Consider the following 17,613-nt stretch of genomic DNA (forward strand, 5'->3'; position numbering starts at 1 on the left):
TCCTCACCCAGTGCCAACCTGCTCTATCGCTTTTTTCCTTTGCCGTAATCTTTTCTCTCTTTGACTTCCAGGCTAGGACTGTCTCGCTTCGAATGTGGTTTAAAGCGTGACGGACAACTCAGAAAGTTTTGGAACGAGGTTATTAGTTATCGGAACCATTTGTTGAAGTCCCGCATTCGGTCTACTTTTGAGATAGTGGTGCTGGACTGTTCCGCTCCCCTCACCTTCTAAAATGCAAAGGGGTCGCCGGCGCAGCAGCGATTCTCTAGCGCTATTCACCGGTTCCTCGGAGCTGTTCCCCTGCCCTGACCCGCCCCCCTCTGATACAACTTCCTGTTTCCACTTGGGTGGACCACCGCAGGGGAACAGTGCCGATGAATCTGTGAGCAGCCCTGCAAGCATTTATATTAGATTTATTGCTAGCCTAGGGGCTCCTTTTACTAAGGTGTGCTAGCGTTTTTAGCGCACGCACAGGATTAGCGTGCACTGGCTGAAAAATTACCGCCTGCTTAAAAGGAAGCGGTCGTGGCTAGCGCCTGCGCTAAAACCGCCAGCGTGCGTTTGTAAAAGGAGCCCTAGGTGTTCTCATCTTTAACATAGATGTCATTTCTTTATTTTTTTGGGGGATTTATAGCAAAAATACTCGGATATTGTGAAAACCACTGATAGTAAATAACACACTTTCACAAAAATGGAAAATAAAGAAAGATACGTTGTTTTCTTCTATTTCACACAATTTTTCAAAGCAATTGTAAAGTAGCACATTGCTTGGACCATCTGTAATAGGAGGTTTTTAGCCAGTGAAGTGATCGCTTGAACACCGTTATTCCACCATTGTGGAGGTGGGCGGGCCCCTGTCTGAGGCTTTTTCCTCCACTAAGACTGGTCTGTATGTTTGTGCTTCAGTATTACTGTTATACCATCTTTATTTTCCATTTTTGTGAAAGTGTGTTATTTACTTTTTTTTTTTTTGTCCATTTATGTTAGTATTCTATAAAGAAAGTTGGCATTTTCTTTAGGAAAAAGCTTATGGTAATTCTTTGTTACTTTGAACAGGTTCTTCACCTGAGAAACCTTCTCTTATATCAAAGATTGAGCGAGAGGAAGATCCGTGTATCAGAAACCAGCAGGACTCCCAAGACAGAAGGAGACCGAGAAGCTGCTGGAGAGGTGAGGGTGAGGGAAAGTTCAGGGACAAGGAACAGCCTCTCTGCATGGGGAGGGGGGAAAGAGGATTATTTTTTCTGTGGTGGCGTTGTCTGTGCTTAATGTTGGGTGGACTCCTGAGGTCGGCTGTATATTTCCACGTTTAAATGTTCAGACCACTAGGCTTAAGATTAGATTATGGGCTTATTATGAAATATCAGGTGGCAAAGACAGTTCAAGTATGTTTTGCACAGATACATCTATTGTATTTTGACTTCCGTGCTGTTGTGCAGGCGATGGTCCTGTCGCGGATGGACTACTTGGAATAACCAAAACCAGGTGCAGGGCTTTGCAGGTGGTACAGAACGCCGCGGCTAGATGGAGAACAGCAACGCCAAGATATGAGCATATCACACCGTATCTCCGACAGCTGCACTGGTTGCCACTTGCATTTAGAATCCCATTTTTTTTATTCGGCGTGATCCCTGAATTCTTTAAGAGTAAGATGTCTGGTTATCAACCAACAAGATCATAGTGTTCTGAAAATTCGGCGTTGATGAAGAGAAATGTCAACCCAAAATATGTGGAAATTGAGACAATGACCTTTTCATGTGCAGGAGTAAAATTGTGGAATTCCCTTTGTTCTGTCCACGTATTTATCTAACAAGGGTATGTAGAAGTCACCTCCACCAAAGCGTCAGAGTAATATAATTCTTTATTGCATAAACATCAGATAATACCAAATAATGCAGATAGACATCAGATAATATACAAGAAATAGACAGAAAATAGAATATCTATATACACCAAATAGAATACTTCACCATGTCTGGCACGCCCCCTTCCAATACTGATCGGGAATCTGATTGATCAAGGGAAAGGACCCAGTCTCATAGCAGTAGTACTCCCAATGCTGCAGCAGGATTCCAAAATCCAGTCTGTGACTCTCAGTCTTTTATAGACAGAAAGTGCTGAATTTCTCACACACACAGACACTGCTGTTTCTGCAGTAAAAACAGGTGTCCCCCTTATCTCCTAACTCTCACAGATGGAATGAGCTCAGGCCCTTCCTAATTACAGTACCATGAGAAACCTTCCTCGGCCCTTCCTGGTAATACATAAAACAGTATAAGATATATGACACAAGCTGATAATAGGCTGCCTAATTAAAAAGCAAGGATTGCTTCACATAATAGCCAAAGATTCACACATAATAGCCAAAATGACTACTTGCCACTACTTGCCATGCCCTAGCCAGCCATGGGCATAACACCTTTGTTGGGCAAATTCGGAAGTGCAGTGATAGGAGTTCATTCAGAAAGTTACTTCAAAACACAATTACCTGTATTTGTAAATGCATTCCTTTAAATACAGTCAAACTTCGGTTTACGAGTGCACCAGTTTGCGAGTGTTTTGCAAGACGAGCAAAACATTCTCGCAAATCGTGACTCACAAACCGAGCATTGACTCGATTTGCGAGACCCCCTTGCCCGCGAACCGGTATTGCCCCTACTTGTGAATGCCTGCACCCCCCCCGCCCAAACTGAAAGCTTATCTCCCAATGTGGCACCCGCACGCAGCACCAACCCACAGGAGGTGCCGGAGCCCAAAGATCGTGCTTCTCCTCCGACTAGGCCTTGAGCATCTGCACATGCTCAAGGCCTGGCTCCCGCCTCTCTCCGAGATTCTCGGAGAGAACGAGAGCCAAAAGGCCTTGAGCATGGGCAGATGCTCAAGGCCCAGTTGGAGGAGAGGCACGATCTTCAGGCACCGGCACCTCCTGCGGGTTGGTGCTGCGTGCGGGTGCCACATTGGGGGATAAGCTTTCAGTTTGGGTGGGCGGGGGATGCCAGTTTGTGCGGGGGAGGGAGGCGTTCGCGAGGGGGGCGATGGCGGTTCGCGGGGGGGGAGATGTGGAAGCGCACCAGTGGCCTTGGGGGTGGAGGGTCTTTTGAGGATGTGGTGGGGTGGAGCAGCGTCGATATCCAGGGGGGGATGGGAGGTGGAACGAATCAAGCGAGTTTCTCTTACTTTCTATGGGGAAACTCCCTTAGATATACGAATAAATTGGTTTACGAGCATGCTTCTGGAAAGAATTATGCTCGTAAACCAAGGTTCCACTGTATTTATTCATTTTTGCATCAAATACATAGTGCAAACAGAAGAACAAACAAGTAATATAGCATACTGCACTCTGTTCCTATCAAATAATATACAGTTATTAAATCCCACCTCCCAACTTCCCTCTCCTCCTGGATGTGTATAACACTCTTTCACAAAACAAAGGGAAATAATATTAATATATCATAACTTGCAGGAATTTGTTAATGGGCCCCCAAATTTCCTTAAATTTACTATGATGTCCCCTCTGTATAGAATAAGTGTTTTCAAACTTATAAATTTGACATTAGGACTCCCACCAAAAACTATAATTCAAGTTATCCCAATGTTTCCAATTTTTCAGTATCATCTGCATGGCCACTCCTGTCACGATGAGGAGCAATTTATTTTTGAATATTGATTTTCCTTGTTTGATGATTTGCTGCAAGAATTGAATCCTCCTGTTTTTATTTGTCTTAATTTGTTTTAAAATTTTATGTATGTAACTGTTTTGTAAACCATTTTGGTCTAAAACGGTATAGAAATTTTTAAAATAAATAAATAAGAACATAGGAATAGCCTTACTGGGTCAGGCCAATGGTCCATCAAGACCAGTAGCCCGTTCTCACGGTGGCCAATCCAGGTAACCAGTACCTGGCCAAAACCCAAGGTGTAGCAATATTCCTTGCTACCAATCCAGGGCAAGCAGTGGCTTCCCCCTTGTCTTTCTCAGTAACAGACTCTGGACTTTTCCTCCAGGAACTTGTCCAAACCTTTCTTAAAACCAGCTACGCTATCCGCTCTTACCACAACCTCTGGCAACGCGCTCCAGAGCTTAACTATTCTCTGAGTGAAAAAAAAAAAATTCCTCCTATTGGTTTTAAAAGTATTTCCCTACAATTTTATCGAGTGTCCCCTAGTCTTTGTAATTTTTGACGGAGTGAAAAACCGATCCACTTGTACCCGTTCTACTCCACTCAGGATTTTGTAGACTTCAATCCTATCTCCCCTCAGCCGTCTCTTTGTAAATATATCACCTAAAAGCTACTATGTAAATATGCTATGCACAGGTTAGAACTTGGGGGTCCTTTTACTAGTCTATGGACGCCTTAGTAAAAGGACCCCTTAATGCAGTTTTGTAAATGGGCCCCTGAGCTGGCTACTCTCTAATCACTAACTGAAGGTGTTTTAACATTTCATCAAACATCCCCTGTATGTTTTTGGCATCGGTAATAGTTTTGCTTCTGTTCACGAGCTTCATACTGCGCAAGTGTCGGTTTAAAAGTCAGATGAATTTCTTTGGAAATGTTTTGTTATAATTATCAAGTGATCCACCTTTTTACTGAACTAAAAACATTTCTTGAAGGAACCATAAAAAAGATATCGACGTATTTTATCTTGTTTATAAGAACTTTTTATTTCTTGGCATTTAAGTGGATTCATATGGTAACCACTCCATGTTGCAAAATATAAATCGTTAAAATGGTTTTCTTAATAGAAGAGAGACATAATGTGGTTCTCTTTTCCTGGGAACAGGCTCTCCAGTTGAGAAACCTGAGCTGACAGTACGGATTAAGCAGGAGACAGATTCCTGTGATTGGGATCAGGAGGACCTAAGAGACAGCAGGTGGTGCGAGAGCTCCCGTACAGGTGAGTGACAAATCATTTTGGTCACCCTTCTTTGTATTTTTCCTAATTTTATTGTTTATGTGTATTCCAACTTGCTATACCGCCCTTCATACCAGATAACAGAAGGGTTTACAGTAAAATTTGTTAGAGAGTGTAAAGAACTCCAGTCAGTGGTATACCAAGGGGGCATGTTCCCAGGGCCAGCATCATGGTTTGGGAACCTTTTCTTCTTCTGGCAGCAGCAGCGACAGCCTTCATAATTTGCTGCTCTGTTGTCGTCTGGTCTTCCTCTCTCTTCGTGGAAGCAGGAAGTAGGCGGAACCTGGAAGTAGGCGGAACCGGGAAGTAGGCGGAACCAGCAGAAAGGAAGACCCAATGCTGGCAAGAGCAGCAAGTTGTGAAGGCTGCTGCTGCCAATTATAAAAGAGAGAGGTACCCATCTGGGGGGAGGTGGAATGCTGCACCCGATTGTGGGGGAGGGAGGGGTAAAATAGAAAGCCATCTAGTTGGGGGAGAAGGAGAAGGAAGACCAGGGAAGGGAACGGAGAGAAGAAAGATGCCATACTTTGGGGAAGGGAGGGAAGGAAAGAGAGGAGATGCCAGAGCATGAAGGGAGTGGAACAGGGGAGAAGGAAGGAAATAAGAGAGATACCAGGGCATGAGGAGGGATGGGAATGAGACAGAGTTGCCACATTATAGGGAAGGGAGGGAGGAAGGAAAGGAAGGAAGGAGAGAAGATGCCAGAGCATGGAGAGAGAGGGGAGAAGGAATGAGAGATACCAGGGCATGGGGGGGGAGGGAAGGGAGGCGACAGAGATGCCAGACCAAGGGAAAGGAAAAGGGGCAAATAACAGAATTCTGCAAAGGAAGGAAATGTCTTTGCAAATTCTGTCACACAAACACAGTGAGGATGACCAAAAAGTGCTGCAGTGCTTTATTTTTTTCAAATTCAACAAGATTCGACACAAATTTGTTTCGGCCCTGTGGCCTGGACCAGGAGTCTCGAAGTATTTGTGAAAGTTTGTTTATGAGGTACTGCTTGTAATGGGACATGACTGTAGATGTGCAGAGTGAACAATCTTGTGAAAAAATAATCCTGTAAGGAAAAGGTTCTGTTTCTAATTGTAATTTCAGATATCTGTAAAATGCGGCCTTCCCACTTGGTGTACAAATATGATATAACCTAAGTGATAGATTCAAACTTCTTTGTAATAGCAGCTACGGTTAACATAGCTGATTTTAAAAAAAGTTTGGACAATTTCCTAGAGGAAAAGTCCATAGTCTGCTATTTAGACAGGCATGGGGGGAAAATCCTCTGCTTGCCCTGGATCGGTAGTATGGAATGCTGTTACTATTTGGGTTTTTATCATCAAACAAAGGGTGTTTTTTTTAAAATGACTAATAAATTAATCAAACCACTCTTTTTTGCACCTACAGTGTCACAAACTCTGAATGTCTTATCAGATATAGCTAATATATTATCTGAGCTGGTCACGTAGCAATCCAACTTCCCATACCAACTTTCCCAAGTAACAAATAAACTAGGAGGATGAAGTATCATAAATAGACTATAAGCTCAGTACATAGAACCTCGTGAATAACATATATGTTATTTCAGGTCCTTATCCTGAATTGACACAATGCCATATAATCATCTACGTCGATCCTCCATCCCACCCTTAAATCTCCCTCGCTGTTTTATTTAACTATTAACCAGGGTTAAAAAGTGTTAATTTAATATTTTATTCTGTTTTTAATCCTCAGAATACTAGAGCAAATGTAAGAAAAATATAATAAGTAAAAGAAGCAGCACCATTTACCTAGATGGACATTTGCCAGAGCCAATGTTGGTAGGTATCTCCTGGATTGGTCACAGTGAAGATGGGATACTAGGCTCGATGGTTCCATTGGTCTGACCCAGTAAGGCTATTCTTATGTTCATATAACCTTCTCCTTAAAGGATTGCTTTTTCACAAGATTGTTCACTCTGCATGTCTACAGTCAGGCACCATTGCAAGTAGTAAAATCCGACCGATGGGAACGGGCGGAAACTAAAGACTGTGGATTAGGGGGAAGCAGGGGGAAATGGGTAGGGCTCGGGCATGCCCAGTGGGGCCCGGGCACTGCACGTGCTCAGAGAGAGAAAAAAAAAAAATCTCTCTGAGCTATTGGAGAGCTTATCCGCAAATTGGGAGCTGTTGGGACAACACCCTTAGGTTCATAGACAACGCGGAAGACAAAGGCGCGCGCCGACAACTGAGCGCAAGACGGAGGCGCTGCCGAAGAAAATTACTGTTTTTAGGGGCTCCGACGGGGGTTTTTGTTGGGGAGCACCCCCAGTTTACTTAATACAAATCGCGCCAGCGTTGTGGGGGGGTTGTAACCCCCCCATTTTACTGTAAACTTAACTTTTTCCCTAAAAACAGGGAAAAAGTGAAGTTTTCAGTAAAATGTGGGGGGTTACAACTCCCCAAACCCCCCACAACGCAGCGCGATCTGTATTAAGTAAAGTGGTGGGGTTCCCCCCCACGCCCCCACCGTCGGAGCCCTAAAAACAGTAATTTTCTTCGGTGTGCGCCTCCGCACTGGGCTCAATTGTCTGCTCGCGCCTTTGTCCTGGCGCGCTTTTGACCTGACACCCACCCATATGTGGCTGACTCATCCTGCTTGTCCTAGGAGAAACAAACTTTCACGAATACATCGAGACTCCTGATTCAGGCCGTAGGGCCGAAACACATTCGTGTCGAATTTGAAAAAAATAAAGCATTGCGGCACTTTTTTTAAGGAGTTCCAGTTCATTTCAATTTTTCCGTAAATCTTTAGAAACTACTCTCTATTTGCCAAACATTTTGAAAATGAATTCTTTTGAAATTTTACTGTTATCTTCTATTTATGATTTGTAAATCGTTCCCTGTTTATTTGGTGTCAGGTCAAAAGCGCGCCGGGACAAAGGTGCGAGCAGACAATTGAGCGCAACGTGGTGGTACGCGCCGAAGAAAATTACTGTTTTTAGGGCTCCAACGGGGGGGGGAACCCCCCACTTTACTTAATACAGATCACGCTGCATTGTGGTGGCGTTGTGGGGGGTTTAGGGGGTTGTAACCCCCCACATTTTACTGAAAACTTCACTTTTTCCCTGTTTTTAGGGAAAAAGTTAAGTTTACAGTAAAATGTGGGGGGTTACAACCCCCCAAACCCCCCACAACGCCGGCGTGATTTGTATTAAGTAAACTGGGGGTGCTCCCCAACAAAACCCCCCGTCGGAGCCCCTAAAAACAGTAATTTTCTTCGGCGCACGCCTCCGTCTTGCGCTCAGTTGTCGGCGCGCACCTTTGTCTTCCGCGTTGTTGTCTATGAACCATTTATTTAATTGCTGTAAACCGAGTCGCGCCTTCTCAGAATGATGACTCGGTATGCAAAGTTAAGCTTTAGTTTAGTTTAGTTTTTGGGTCACTGTATTGACCCCAGACTACAAAACATTCAGAAAAGAAGTAAAGACGCTACTTTTCAAGAAATTCCTGCAAATGACTTAATACTGCTAGCCCCTTAACCACCTCCCAATACCTTCCTGATTCCCCAAAACAACCTCATCCACTCTTTATCTCCTCTAGAAATTACCAGATATCTTCTTCATGTAATTCGCTTTATCCCAGGACAAGCAGGCAGCATATTCTTAACGCATGGGTGACGTCACCGACGGAGCCCTCGGTACGGACCTTTTTAACTAGAAAGTTCTAGTTGGCCACACCGCGCGTGCGCGAGTGCCTTCCCGCCCGACGGAGGAGTGCGTGGTCCCCAGTTTCTTCGTTTCCGCGGAGCGAAGAATCTCTTCCTCAAGGCTGTCTATATCCAGGGCGAACAGAACTCCCTGGCCAACAACCTCAGCCGCATCCTTCAACCTCACGAGTGGACGCTGGACCCTCCAACTCTACACTCCATCTTTGCTCGCTGGGGCACTCTGCAGGTGGACCTCTTTGCAGCACCTCACAATCATCAGCTGCCCCAGTTCTGTTCCAGACTCTTCTCTCCTCACCGTCTGGCCCCGGATGCATTCCTGCTCGATTGGAGGGATCGGTTCCTGTATGCCTTCCCTCCACTTCCTCTGATGTTGCGGACCTTGTCCAAACTCCGCAAGGACAACGCCACCATGATTCTCATCGCCCCTCAGTGGCCTCGTCAACACTGGTTCTCCCTCCTGCTCCAACTCAGCTCCAGGGAGCCCATTCCTCTTCCTGTGTTTCCTACTCTACTTACGCAGCAGCATCAATCTCTACTGCATCCCAATCTGTCTTCGCTCCACCTGACAGCTTGGTTTCTCTCGGGCTGACCTCTCCAGAGAATCTATCTCAGCCGGTCCGCCTCATATTGGACGCCTCCAGGAAACCGGCCACCCTCCAATGTTACCATCAGAAGTGGACCAGGTTCTCCTCGTGGTGTCTCCGGCATCATCATGAACCCACCTCTTTATGTTGAAATATGTTTATTGGGTTATATACCAAACAAAGTTAACAGTATACATCATTTTCAAACAAGTAACATCCCCCCTCCTCCCCCTCCCTGCCTTCTTCCCCCCACCCCCCCAACCTCCTAAGTGAACAAGATTCCTTCCTCTATCTATCCAATTATTACGGGTTCAATAGGTTACTTCGAGCTTTATGAGTCAGTGTAAGCCAGAATGGTTCCCAAATAGAACTAAATGTTCGTCCTGTAGGGGTATCCAAGGAAGCCAAGGATAGTCGTTCCATTGATGCTTGACGAAGCATCAAGATTCTCCAGAGTGACACTGTCGGCGGATCTGATGTAATCCAACAATGTAATATTGTTTTCTTTCCCAAGAGGAATGTCCGGGTCATAAAACCTCGAAAACCTTTCGGGGATATCCGAGGAATGGAGTCCATTGAAAATAACAATTCCGGACAATTAACATAACCATGGTGCCACATAGATGTGATATGTTGCTGTAACTGTTTCCAGAAGCCCTGTACCAAGGGGCATGTCCAAAATTGGTGACCCAAAGAAGCTCCTGGTTGAGCACATTTAGCACACGTGTCCGTAGCACTGATTTTAGCACGATACAAATATGTCGGTGATCTGTAGAGACGTAAGTAGAATTTATAATTCAATTCAATAAGGGTCACTTGCCCCGTTACTTTAAAGATTGCTTGAAGACCCTGTTGGATATGCTGTCCAGTCACCTCACATGGTATATCCCCTGACCAACGGGCCGCATAATTGTCATAGGAAATGGGCTCCAAACTCTCTCTCAAAAAACGTAAATGGAATTTCAACGGAATATGAGTCTGGGCCGTCAGGCATAGCGCTTCCGAAATAGCTTCCTGACTATGACTTGTAAGTCCTGCCGATGGTAGTGATTTAATATAAGATGTCATCTGTGCGTAGGCTAACCAGTCCCTAGAAGTCCAGTTATATTCAGCCTGCATCACCGTGAATGATGGCACCATTCCCTGTGCTGTTACCACCTGTGAAATATATTGTAGATGAGAAGTTCTCCACACCGATGCAGGAAATCTAGATGTCCCAGGTTGAAAATCGTTGTTATCTATAAAAGGCAGGTAAGCTGTGGCTGTTGGGTTTATCTTTAACTGTCTACATAAACGCCTCCACACCTGACGCAGCGGTTGAAATAATATTTTTCCAACTGGTGGCGATCCCCCTGGAAGACGTAAGGTGTGCAATAAGTAGCTGAAGTGATATGGGTAGCATAATGTCAGCTCCGAGGGAGTAGCCGAAAAATGGCTCGTCCCTCTGAACCAGTCATTCAAGTGGCGCATTTGGCACGCCTGAGAGAACATTCGGAGGCTATGCAGTCCCAGTCCTCCCTGTTGCTTAGGCAGCATCAAAATAGACAGGGAAATTCGAGCCTTTTTACCATTCCACAAGTATGATGTTAAGCATTTCCTAACTTCTTTCTCATGTTTAGAGGACAACAAGAGTGGGAGCATTTGAAAGATATAGAGCCACTGGGGCAACATCACCATATTATATAATGAAATTTTACCCATTAATGATATAGGAAAGTCCCTCCAAATTGACAATTTCTGTCTCGTAATAGCGATGAGCGGTAGGACGTTCAATGAATATAAACTATTAAGATTCATAGGTATTTGTATTCCTAGGTATGACAGTGAACCCACCTCTTTAGCGGTGGAAACTGTATTGGAATATTTGCTCTCGCTGTCCAATGCTGGCCTCAAATCTACCTCCATCAGAGTCCACCTCAGTGCCATCACTGCGTTTCATGAGCCTATCCTCGGAAAACCCCTCACGGCTCATCCTCTGGTTTCCAGGTTCATGAGAGGTCTCTTCAATATCAAGCCACCTCTAAAGCCTCCTCCTGTCGTCTGGGACCTGAATGTGGTTTTATCAGCACTCATGAAACCTCCGTTTGAGCCTCTTGCCACAACTTCGCTCAAGCTTCTTACCTGGAAGGTGCTTTTCCTAATTGCCATCACCTCTGCCAGGAGGGTTAGCGAACTGCATGCACTGGTCGCTGATCCACCATTCACTGTTTTTCACCATGACAAGGTCGTTCTGCGTACCCATCCTAAATTCCTTCCCAAGGTGGTCTCGGCTTTTCACCTCAACCAGTCCATTGTGTTGCCCGTCTTCTTCCCTAAACCTCATTCGCATCCTGGGGAACAGGCGTTGCACACGCTGGATTGTAAGCGTGCCCTTGCATACTACCTTGATCGTACCAGGGCTCACCGCGCATCTCCTCAGCTCTTTTTGTCCTTCGATCCTAACCGTCTAGGCCGTCCTGTCTCCAAACGGACGCTTTCTAATTGGCTTGCTGCCTGTATTGCGTTCTGTTATGCTCGGGCCGGTCTCTCACTGGAAGGTGCTGTCACGGCCCACAGAGTCCGAGCTATGGCTGCTTCTGTGGCTTTCCTCCGTTCCACGCCCATCGAGGAAATCTGCAAGGCAGCCACTTGGTCCTCAGTTCACACGTTCACTACTCACTACTGTCTGGATACCTTCTCCAGATGGGATGGACACTTCGGCCAATCTGTGTTACAAAATTTATTTTCATAATGGCCAACCATCCCCCCTCCCTCTTTGTTAGCTTGGAGGTCACCCATGCGTTAAGAATATGCTGCCTGCTTGTCCTGGGATAAAGCACAGTTACTTACCGTAACAGGTGTTATCCAGGGACAGCAGGCAGATATTCTTACGTCCCACCCACCTCCCCGGGTTGGCTTCTTAGCTGGCTTATCCTAACTGGGGACCACGCACTCCTCCGTCGGGCGGGAAGGCACTTGCGCACGCGCGGTGCGGCCAACTAGAACTTTCTAGTTAAAAAGGTCCGTACCGAGGGCTCCGTCGGTGACGTCACCCATGCGTTAAGAATATCTGCCTGCTGTCCCTGGATAACACCTGTTACGGTAAGTAACTGTGCTTTTTGTAATCCGCCTTGAACCGCAAGTCAATGGCGGAATAGAAATCTCTAATGTAATGTAATATATTTGTGCAAGTCTTCATCCTGTGGAGATGGTTCTCCTTTTGGTGTTGTGCAAATCCGTAACAGAATTACCCCCCCGGAGTAAGTATTATAGGGGCAATTCAAGAAATGGCACGCTGGATTACGCGCATTGAGCACGAATTCTACAAAACAAAAAAAAAGGCGGACCGTCAAAAGGGATCGGTAGTAAAATTGAAGCAATACGTAAGCCCTTATGGCGGTTCATCTTTTTTTGTTCTATCCTGCTGTTTGGGATCAAATTATTTTGTCTGTCTTGTATCTCATTGAAGGGGGCAGTGGGACACTTTATTTTGGGGTGCCCAGGTTCCACTCCAATCCTTCTTGCTATTCTATAGTCCTAAACGAAACTTAAAACTTAGTTTAATAGACCGAGTCATCAACCAAGAGGAGCTCGACTCGGTCAACAATAATGTAATACATAATACATAGGGCTCCTTTTTACAAAGGTGCGCTAGGGCCTTAACGCACGCAATAGCATGCGTTAAATTCCCGAGCGCACTAGCCACTAGGCGGTAGATTTTTGGCTACCACGCGCTGTAGCGCGCGGTAATTTTGTGCGTGCGCTAAAAACCCTAGCGCACCTTCGTAAAAGGAGCCCATAAACTTTACAAGGAAAAGTAGACTGATATAGTTAATTTCTAAAATGTTTAGCAAACAAAAAAGTTTTCAGCATCCCTATGTTTCGTCCCTCCTTCCCCCTCTTCATACTGTCCAGCATTTCTGCCTTTCCTCCTTCTCAGGTCCACCCTCCGAGGTCTCTAGTATCTCTGCTGTTTTTCCCTCTCAACCATCTCTGCCTTTCCTCCTTCTCAACCCTTCACGGTCTCTGTTCCATCCTCCCTTGGAATTCAGCATCTCTCTCCTTCACTCCCCTTCTCCTTTCCTTCTTTTGTCCCCCACGCCTACGGTGTCCAGGATTCCTCTTGCCATTCTTCTTTTCAGCAACTCTCTCATTCCCTTCTTTTTTCTTCCTCCTGTCCATGGTGCTTAGCAATTTCCCCCTCCTCTCTTCGGCATCGCTCTCCTTCCAGTTTTCCTGCCCCTTCCCGCATCTCTGCCCTCCTCTACTGCCACAAGGTATTTTCCCTTTTACCTCATTCTCCCGGAATGGCAACTTTGTCATCTGCCTAAGAGCCAGCACGGGGCCTTGCGCATCTGCGCATTCCCAAGGCATGCCAGCTCATGCCCCCTCCGAAACAGGAAGTTTGCAGGGGGATGGAGCCATCCAACCAGCCAGCCTTGAGCATCTGCCCATGCTCCAGGCACTCCCCTCCCAGAGCAGTCTACTGCGTGATGCATTTTAGACAGAAGATAGAGTCGCCATCCTGAGGGTACAAGGTAAAGGGGAAAATACTTTATGGAAAGAAAGCAGGGGAAAAAAATTGGGGTAGGGAGTTCCATGGCACTCATGGCTTCTCTTGTTCTGACACCTATTTCTTTGAATAAAAGATTTTTATTTAAGGCAGTTTATCGTAAATTGTGTGCTGCAGCATACTAGTGTGCCCAGGAGGATTCCAGGGGTGCCTCGAGATGCCAGCGAGGAGGAGGAGAAGTGCCGGCACCAACTGACTGCTTACAGGATGTGCCTCTCACAGCGAGAGGCATAAGAATATCCTTACTGGGTCAAACCAATGGTCCATCAAGCCCGTTCTCACGGGTGGCCAATCCAGCTCCTTAGTACCTGGCCAAAACCTAAAGAGTAGCAGCATTCCGTGCTACCGATCCAGGGCTTCCCCATGTGTTTCTCAATAACAGACTATGGACTTTTCCTCCAGGAATTTGTCCAAACCTTTCTTAAAATCAGCTACGCTATCCGCTCTTACCACAATCTCTGGCAACGCTTTCCAGAGCTTACCTATTCTCTGAGTGGAAAAAAAAAAAAAAAAAAGGTCCAGGGCATGCACAGATGTCAACACGATGATGTTATTGCGTTGATGTCTACGCATTTCCGGGTGCCCTCTAGCCGCAGTCCCAAGATTAGTGTGCCAGCAACTTAAAAAAGTTTGTGACACACTGATTTAAGAACTTCCAATTCACGCACTAAACTGGTCATTAAAGATTTTGGTTCTCTCGCCACTGCTTGGTTTGCTTCAAGAGAACTTTTGTATCATTTCTATTATTTATATGACTGTTTATATGATTGTTGGATTAAATCACAGGTGTCAAAGTCGGTCCTCGAGGGCCGCAATCCAGTCGGGTTTTCAGAATTTCCCCAATGAATATGCATTGAAAGCAGTGCATGCACATAGAGCTCATGCATATTCATTGGGGAAATCTTGAAAACCCGACTGGATTGCGGCCCTCGAGGATCGACTTTGACACCCCTGGATTAAATAGTAGGTGTGTCCAGAAATCCATTTTCTTCTGAAAAGTGTTTTGAGTAAAACCCAAGCCCTTAACTCTCCATAGCGTATTCAGGCTCTACAGGCCTGAATATAAAAGCCTGAGAGATTTCTTGGACTAGTAACCTATGAAATAATGTCTGCCCTTTCTCTCTTACCTAGCAGGTTACGAAAATGAGAAGTGTCATAAGGGATGTGCCGAAAATCAAGAAACCCACAAGATGCTCTCGGAGAAAGACAAAGCGATGTTTCTCCTGAAATCAGAGGAGGGAACAGACTGGAGAAACAAGTGTAACTTAAGGGTCCTCGTGGAACTGAATCCACACTTATGTACAGAGTATGGCAAAAGCTTTCCCGGTAAATCAGGTGTACGATCACACGAGATGTGCCACACAGGTGAAAAACCGTGTAAAAATTCTGACTCTGGTAAAAGTTCCAGTCAGAAATCAAATCTAAAAACGCACCCGAAAAGTCATACGAGAGAAAATACAGAAATGGCAGAGGCTGTTGAGCGCAGGCCTCGAGAGCAGCATTTCCTCGTCTACCCTAGACAAGTTGGCACAGCTCCAATACCCGTCGCCTCACGAGGGAAAAAAAGACAGCTTATGAGGCCCTGGTTGGAGCAGCAGATTAACTCCAGTTCCATTCCGGGACTGAAATGGATCAACAAGGACTTGAAGATTTTCCAGATCCCGTGGAAGCACGCAGGTTTAAACGGCTGGGACTTGGAGACGGATGCCTGCCTCTTTCGGAACTGGGCCGTTCACACTGGGCGATACCAGCTGGGGGAGCGAAGGGCTGCGAGCTGGAAGGCGACTTTTCGTTGCGCCCTGAACTCCTTGCCGGACATCGAGGAGGTGAAGGACAAATGTATAAATAGAGGTTCTAGTGCGGTGCGGGTCTACAGGATGCTATCGGAACTGTCGAGGAGAGAGAAAGGTATAAAGTTGCCTCGAAGCAAACATAGGATAAATTCATCCGAAGACTCCTCTGACCCAGAAGAGACAGAAGAAGCAATACACATCCCGGGTATACCAGCTGACCACAGCAGCTACACCCTTCGTAGGTGTGCGGTCCAGAAGATGAAAATCGGAGGCTCAGATGCCAGGTTGGATATCGCAGAGTACAGTGCAAACACCGGGTGATGGGACTAAATCACGCGAGACAAAGGCGCGCCGAAGAAAAGCACTATTTTAAAGGGCTCCGACGGGGGTGTGTGGGTAACAGACATTGCGCTGGCGTTGTGGGGGGTTTGGGGGGTTGTAACCCCCCACATTATACTTAAAACTGAACTTTTTCCCTAAAAAAACAGGCAAAAAGTTCGGTTTCAAGTACAGTGAGGGGGGTTACAACCCCCCAAACTCCCCACAACGCCAGCGCGATGTCTGTTAAGCAAAATAGGGGGGGTTCCCCACCAACACCTCCCGTCGGAACCCTTTAAAATAGTGCTTTTCTTCGGCACGCCGTCAACCTTGCGCTCAGTTGTCTTCGCTCAGTTGTCGGCGCGCCGTTGTCTCGCGCGATTTTGTCTATGAACCAAACACCGGGTCCCTGCAGGAACCCTCAAGAATAGAAATACTCTTGGTGGCCACAAATGGTTTCCATCCGTAAGTGTTCCAAAGAATAGAAAATCTACCAGCTTAAGAGGGGGGGGGAGGGGTAAGCAGCAGAATTTCCAGAATGAGAGAAAAAACTTTATAGGGTAAGACCAGAAAGCAAGATTATGCAGGAACAAATGCAGAAATACAGTGAGGAATACAAAGAATTACTTTCAGCAGCACCATGTAGATTAAAACGTTAACAGGTCAGAGCAAGGGTCCACTGGCCCAATATCCTCTTCCCAACAGTGGCCAGCCCAGCAGAGTCCCATGAAACAGTGGACTATGGATCGATGGTTCATAGCCAGGACAGAAGACTCTGGTAAAATAGAGAAAGGCATCTGATCGCAGGATCCTCAAGCACCAAGAAATGCAGTCCTAGACAGAAAATGTGGCAGAAAGATATTTGTTATCATTTTGGTACCACAGACTTGATCAAAAAGAACTTTCCAGCACACCTGTATAATTGGCCTTATACGTGTTACATCTTTATGAACACCGATGCAAATATTATGGCGAGCTTAAGCAGTAAATTTGAGAGCCTGAGATCGTACCCTGGCTTAGGAGTGAGGTTCGCTACTGTCATGGTATGCGCCAAAAAATAATAGCCCAACAACCACAGTTATATTAAATTCTTTATTGATTTTTCAAACTACAAATGCACAATAAATGATTCACATATTTGCACCCTTTTTACTGGCATCTGAGACCACCATTTAGCAGCAAGACTTTTTTTAGACCCGTCATACCGGAGCCTTAGAGGTGTGGTTTATAAATGAGTGCATTGATGTGCTCCTTCAGGCTGTCCGTCAACTGCCTGCTTTTTGCAAATGCACTACCTTTTGGGAACAACATTTTAAATTGATTTTTCGTTTATATATCTCTCCTCATAGGGCCTATTTGTCCCACTTCCGTCTTACCGCTGCCTGCCAACGTTGTCAGGCTCCGGAAGCGGGATTGGGGTACATGTTTTGGACTTGCCCTAGGGTTCAGCTTTTCTGGACTGCTATTTTCACTTTTGTTGAAAACCTTTGGCACATTACCATTCGTGGCTCTCCTCTACTATTGTTTGGGACTGTTCCTCATTATTTCCCTCGTTCTAAAGGAGTTGCAACTTTCCTCAGGTGGACTGTCCTGATTGCTCTGAAATGCATTTTGTTGAAATGGCTTGAGGCTGAAGCTCCGGACTATTCCCTGTGGAGATGCCGCATGATTTCTCTCCTGATGTGGGAACGGAGGGATGTGCAAGATCTGTCTTCTCGCCAGGGCCGCCTTTTTCAGAGTACTTGGGAACCTT

The 17,613-nt window shown here is 45.8% G+C and overlaps 1 protein-coding gene across 6 annotated transcripts in view; it reads left to right on the forward strand.

The window, feature by feature from the left end:
• Positions 1-15,907, forward strand: part of LOC117354505 (gastrula zinc finger protein XlCGF57.1-like) — a 65,351-nt gene extending 49,444 nt beyond the window's left edge. For 5 of the 6 annotated variants that reach the window (XM_033932160.1, XM_033932163.1, XM_033932164.1 and 2 more), the window contains 3 exons: positions 1,057-1,170; positions 4,783-4,896; positions 14,881-15,907. In XM_033932160.1, the coding sequence (XP_033788051.1) occupies positions 1,057-1,170; positions 4,783-4,896; positions 14,881-15,863 (1,211 nt within the window). In that variant the 3' untranslated portion in view covers positions 15,864-15,907. The remainder of the gene's footprint in view (positions 1-1,056; positions 1,171-4,782; positions 4,897-14,880) is intronic. The other variant, XM_033932158.1, reaches the window with a different exon arrangement.
• The last annotated feature ends 1,706 nt before the right edge of the window (positions 15,908-17,613 follow it).

This window comes from Geotrypetes seraphini, chromosome 2, assembly GCF_902459505.1.
Source record: "Geotrypetes seraphini chromosome 2, aGeoSer1.1, whole genome shotgun sequence".
Lineage (NCBI taxonomy): Eukaryota > Metazoa > Chordata > Amphibia > Gymnophiona > Dermophiidae > Geotrypetes > Geotrypetes seraphini.